This window comes from Salvelinus sp. IW2-2015, unplaced genomic scaffold (assembly GCF_002910315.2).
Source record: "Salvelinus sp. IW2-2015 unplaced genomic scaffold, ASM291031v2 Un_scaffold6181, whole genome shotgun sequence".
NCBI lineage: Eukaryota > Metazoa > Chordata > Actinopteri > Salmoniformes > Salmonidae > Salvelinus > Salvelinus sp. IW2-2015.
Genome location: NW_019947444.1, coordinates 1 through 6,323, shown reverse-complemented (window position 1 = coordinate 6,323; position 6,323 = coordinate 1). Strand labels below are relative to the sequence as shown.

Genomic DNA, 6,323 nt, shown 5'->3' with positions numbered 1-6,323 from the left:
ACTCGTAGAATCGCAGTGCTGCCCCGGTAGAGACGGACCTACCCTTTCTACTCGTAGAATCGCAGTGCTGCCCCGGTAGCGACGGGCCTACCCTTTCTACTCGTAGAATCGCAGTGCTGCCCCGGTAGCGACGGGCCTACCCTTTCTACTCGTAGAATCGCAGTGCTTGTCTGTGGCCAACAACTTGACTTTGAGCCAATCAGAGAGCACGAAACCCCACGTGGGGGAGGCACCAAAAGAATTTGTAAATATATTTGTCGTACAATCCACGGATGAGCCAGTGACACTTCATGTGCAATGTAGGCTATGGGGTGGTAGCTAGCTAAGTGCACAGATACAATGCACACAACACTAAATACTTCCTCCAAGCTAACTAAACACTGTAGCTAGTATTGACATATTTAAATCACAATGGATTAGCTAGTTTTCCATGAAACCGCTGCCTAGTTAGTCTAGTGTCCTTAGCTAGCTAGCTTAGGACACTGCACTAATATACTTACATTAGCTAGCTAGCTAAACATTTGGCTATGGGCTGGCACTGGCATTATGAGATATTGAGAGTGAATTAAGAATTTTCATTGTCATTTTGCTAGGTAGTTATCTAGCCTGGGTCATTTGGCTAGTTTTTAACATGGCCTTTCTACAAAATAGCAACATTATCGCAGCTAGCTTGGAATCTAGACCTTAAGTATACGGACATGCATTGCCAAACAACGCTACTGCCACTTTCTGGTTTGGAGTCTTTTAACAAGGCTGAGTGACTGATGACTTTAAAGGTCTTTGCTGTGTGACACTGTTCAGAGATGCTAAGTATCGTAGACAGGGAAACGTTTGACAATCCTACCTTTTTGTCTGAGCTTTTAAAGAGGATATTGGGGAATGTTTGGATATGTTGCTTATGAGGTCTCTGAGGTGTCCCTCTGCCTGATCACGTGTGTGTGTGTGTGTGTTAGCTGGTTCAGGTGATCATCAACACGACCCAGCTGGAAGCATCATGTGTTTACCTGGAGGAGTTCATCTCCAACATCACTAATGTTCCCCCCGATACCGCCAACGCCACCAAGCTCTATGGCACGTCCACGTTTAAGGTATGCTCATGCACAAGCAGACTCTCTCTCCCCATCCTTCTCTCCATCCACCACTTGTCTTTTCTTAAAGCAGACTCTCTCTCCCCATCCTTCTCTCCATCCACCACTTGTCTTTTCTACAAGCAGGACTTCCCACTTCTCTCATCCACCCACCTCTCTCTCTAAGCCCGTCTCTTCACCTCGTCCCACCACTTGCTTTTTTTACAAGCACACTCTCTCTCCCCATCCTTTCTCTCCATCCCCATTTGTCTTTCTTTACAAGCACTGATTTTGCAGATAGAAGCTTTCTTGAGTAAAGTTTTACTTTTTACTGTGATATGTGGGGATGATTACCTTAATTGAATGAACTGACTGTAAAAAGTACGAGCGCCCAGCGATATTATCGTCCGATATAAGCATTTCACAGAAATATTGAATCGTGTCTCGTATTCACTCAGATACATTGCTGATATATATACACTAACATAAACCAAAAAACAAAAAAAACATTTAAAATACTTTCAATGGTGTGCCTGACGAGGAGAGCTGCCTCAATGCTCAGTCATTCAGCCTATGGTCACAATGCCCACAGCCTTAATGTATTTGAATATTAAAATAATTAAAAGTAACACTTCGTCACCAAGCAAGCAGCGCCTCCTCAATTCTCACTTAATTAACATTAGCCTGATAGCTAGCTTCTATAGCAACGGGTCCTTAGCGCTACTATTCCTAGCCAGATAGCTAGTTAGCTAGCTACGTTAGCTAGCAATCTGTGCTTACTTATGATCCAACTGGCCCAAAGTGAACACGTGTCTTTGATATAAAATAAGCACGTGTCTGTCCATTATGTTTTATGAAAGGAAAGAAGAAAGAAAGTTTCTTACAGAAAAAACATCTGTAACTGAACTGCTAGCTTAGGTGCTTGTCATAGGTTTCCATAAAGGTTTGTTTCTACATGACCCTATGACTGTTGTAACACTAGTAAACGTCTCTGAAAGACACAATCGCTGATGCGCTGACACTCTAGGCTGCAGTTCCAAACTGAAAGTAGATTGCCCTAAAATCCCTCGGCTGCCTAAAACCCTCGGCCCTAAACCCTCGGCCCTAAACCCTCGGCCCTAAACCCTCGGCCCTAAACCCTCGGCCCTAAACCCTCGGCCCTAAACCCTCGGCCCTTGAATGACGTTTTACATCGTCACATCCGAGTGTACCTTAAATGTGCCTTGCCCAAGCGAGGGAGAGTAATGTTTGGAGAGGCAAAGTCCTTGGTGGAAATCATGAAGTTGAGTTTAACAACAACCAACCTAGAGCTAGCTATTTTATGTACCCAGCAAGCTAAGTAGCTAGTTGGGACTCCTGTCAGGTAGTTGGCTACCCGTAGCTGGGAAGCTAGTTTTATAGTTTGGTCATTTATTCCAATACATTTCAGAATTCCCCAAAATATGTTCATGAAGCTAGCTACGTTTTATAGGCTCCTCACTACGAGACTAAACCAATTTGTCAACTCTAAAATCAATGTCGTGTATGTATATATATATATATATTTATTTTACCAAACTAGCTTCATAATTTGGTCTGACATGCCGAAAATGCATCCGTGTTGATTGAATTTGGCAGTTCACGGCCACCGGAGTTTGACACGTGACTAGAGTTTGCAATGATTTGTGGGTCATATCAACCATACAACTGATCAAAGTTTTTCACTCGCTCCGTCGAGCTAAATCGAGTGTCCCGAGAGGACTACTTTTTGTGTGTTATTCACCCGATGTTTGTCAGATGGAGCCACAACCTTATTGGTTAATATTTGCCATTTAACTCTGCTAGATTACATTTATCAATAACAGCACTATTCGTAAATTTTTTTTTACTGTGATTTTAGTAAACATAAATCTATTATAATCAAGACATGGGCGGAATACATCATGTTTATCTTGAACATATATAAAGGAAACGTTTTCGTCACGATTGATGTTTATCGCTTTTAGGACACCAATAGGGACGTGTCGGACGTGAACACAAACGTAGAGGAATTGATAGACCTGTTCCGTGTATTCAACAGCTGAGGTGGGAGCTCTGGCTTGTTTTTTCATACCGTTCCTACCATCGTCAGCTTCCTCTTGAGGAGCTCCTGTCCCAACTTGTGCAGAGTAAGAAAGTCAGCGTATGTGATGTTGTGTCACATCCAGGACAACCTGCATCCCTTGGTTCTTCTCAGGGGGCTCCTCCACCTGGCTTCCCCGTATGCACTTGCAAGTTCCACACATATGATGAAGCAGCATCACAGGCAGCCCAGATCTTGATTCCATATTTTGGTGGGTTTAGACTGGGTTATGATTAACTATGCTGAAGGGGAAGGTGGGGTCTCGTAAAGTGCATAAGCTGCTCATCAACAGTACGTTGGGCTTCCGGGTTGTAATACAGAGGAAGGCGGTCCCAACCATTGTTGGTACAACCTAGACGTGATTGCCAGCGTGTCAGCCCTATGGGATTAGTCTGGTGCGTTGTTACCGCCGAGCTGGTCGGGTGTCCTCGGTTTTATCGGAGGCTGATTAATCAGGCAGCGACAATAATGCGTGGAAGTTTTACAGAGACATTGTTTGCACGAAATGTTCTCTGCCCAGTTTCTGCCATCACCACAGGGTTCTGTGATTCCCATTAGGATCTGAAAACACCAGCAAGGATAAGAACCTCAAAGTATGTCAATGACTTTGGTCCATCTCCTTCCATCTCTTCCAAAGCCATAATGCTTCCCCTCAAAATGAGATGACAGTCCAGAATGATTATTCTGGGATGGCTGTCTGGGGCGAACAGGTTCGAGAAGAAGCTGTCATGAGTAACGCGTCTCATGCGTCGGTCATGGTTGTACTCCTTTATCACTCATTGAGCCATGTCAATGTTGAGTGTTAGTTCATTCTTGGACATCGAAGATCATTGTCAAGCTAAAAAATATATATATATATCCACCCATTCAGGATTTTCTTCTAGCGGTCTTGACGGCTTGTTTCTGGTTTGTCTGACTGTTTGACGGGCTCTGGTTCTGGTGCTTGCGCTGAATTAGTGGTTCGACTGTGACAGTGCTTGGTTCTGGTGCTGTACGGCTAGGTCGGGCTGACTGTTGACATCTGTCGGGCGGCTGTGACGGGGCTGGTTCTGGTCTGTGTTGAGCTTACATGTTGGTTGGTCTGACTGGGCTGTCGTGGGGCGCTGCCGACTTTCTGGTGGGTGGTGCACGGGCCTGGTTCTGGGGCTGGCGCCTGCTGAGCGCTGCGTTCTGGGGTGCTTAGGCTGCTGACATGGCTGGTTTGGGGGCTGGCTGCTATGGGGCTTGGTTTGCTGGCGCTGGCTGCTGAGGAGCTGGTTCTGGGGCTGTCATGCGGCGTGGCCTGCTACTGTGTTGTGTCTGTGGTTCACTGTTGTGATGGGCTGGTTCTGGGGCTGGCTGCTGACGGGGCTGGTTCTGGCTGCTGTGACATGTGGTTGACGGGCTGGTGTCTAGGTGGTGCTGGGCTGGCTGCTGACGAAGGCTGGTTTGCCTGGGGCTGGCTGCGAAGGCTGGTTCTTGGGGCTGGCTGAGCTTGTAACGGTGCTGGTCTGGTGCTGGGCACGTCTGTGCTGAGTCTGGACAGCCTCTACTTCTGGTCTGGAGGCTGAGCCTCTGCTGACGGGGCCTGATCGCTTTTCATGGATTCTTTCTTTTTCTTTTTGGTTCTGGGGTCTGGTTCGCTTTGACGGGTCTTGGTTCTTCGGGGGCTTGACCGTTTGACGGTCGCTGTTTCGGGTGCTCCTGGGCTGCTGACGGGACTGTTTTGGGGCTGGCTGCTGAAGGGCTGGTTGGGGATGGTTGGTGACGGGGCTGGTATTCCGTCCCGTATAGTTGGGCCATTAAACGGAGGGACTAGTGGGTGCTGATTTCGGGCTGGTTCTGCGCGTTCCGCTACGGGCTCCATGCTGACGGGCCCCTGGTTTCTGGGGCTGGCTGAGCATTTCATCCTTGTCTTTTACCACTCGGGACTGTTGTCTATGACACTCCAGAATTTAGAGCCAGAGACATGAATAACTCATATTCAGAAAAGCATATCTTCATCTTCATTGTGGAAGACGAGGCTCCTCTCTCACACCAAGACTTCTCTCTCTGACAAAAAACTGATTATCTAAGACCTTGAGGCAGAGACGTGGTCTTTTTGCCAGGGGACTGATTAGTGGGTTCAGAGTCCAGAGAAAAGTCCACACATGCAAAGCCCTGCATTCTTATATATTGGTTGTCTTTGGCCCTCACGCTCGCGGGCCAAACTTTGCTTCTTAGGACGAGGCGTAGTGGAAGGTGTGGTGGATAGATTAACTGCAACTTTTTTCCCCAAGTGTATGCGTAACGGATTCTGTTGGGCTAGCTTCAGCCGCAGAAGTAACAGTGTAGTGTAGTTAATCATGACACACTAATCAAGAAAGGTAAATGTTAGTGAGGTACGAGATAAATGAGACTAGACAGTCGCAACAGCAAGCACGACGTGGGCAGGAGAGCCAGACGGGCAGGGAGAGCAAGACGGGCAGGGAGACAGAGCGGGCAGGGAGAGACAGGTCGGGCAGGGAGACGAGGGGAGCGAGGGAGAAAGGACGGGCAGGGACGGCAGACGGGCAGGAGGCTAGACCGGGCAGGAGACGGCGGGCAGGGGGAGACGGGCAGGAGGCAGACGGGCAGGGAGGCAGACGGGCAGGGGGGCAGCGGGCGGGAGGCTAGGCGGGCAAGGGAGAGGCGGCAGGGATACAGGCGGACAGGGAGACAGGCGGCAGGGAGACGAGGCGGGCGGAGACAGGGGGCCAGGGACAGGCGAGCGGCAGAGCCTTGCGTCTTGTCTGAACCATGCCCCTAGCTCTACACTCCTCCCTGGTCCTGGAGTGCACCACCAGTATTGGCAAGGGAGCATTAAGAAGACCGGCGGATGTATTAATACAAGCATTGAATGGGAAATGGCAAATCTGTGAGCATAGGCCGTTTTTTTTCACGTGGGCTGGCGAAGGGGAACTGCGTAGAAACGGGCAGATAGGGGCGGAGAAAGAAAGAGCGGACTCTATCTGGGTCTAAGCGACTCATATCTTGTAGGGGATAAGAGTCTTTTAGTGGTGACAGAATTTTAGGCCTAGTGTAAAAAATTGTAAATATAAACTAAGTTTTACGTCTTGTTTTCAGGACCTGAGCCGGATAGCGGAATGTAGGTATTGATGCGGGCTACAAATGAATAGCCGCAAACAATGTATGAT

The 6,323-nt window shown here is 48.1% G+C and overlaps 1 protein-coding gene across 1 annotated transcript in view; it reads left to right on the top strand.

The window, feature by feature from the left end:
* Positions 1-1,253, top strand: part of LOC112078748 (exocyst complex component 6B-like) — a 13,702-nt gene extending 12,449 nt beyond the window's left edge. Inside the window, exon 4 of the mRNA XM_024144886.2 lies at positions 954-1,253. Coding sequence (XP_024000654.1) covers positions 954-1,253 — 300 coding nt within the window. The remainder of the gene's footprint in view (positions 1-953) is intronic.
* Positions 1,254-6,323: the final 5,070 nt, after the last annotated feature.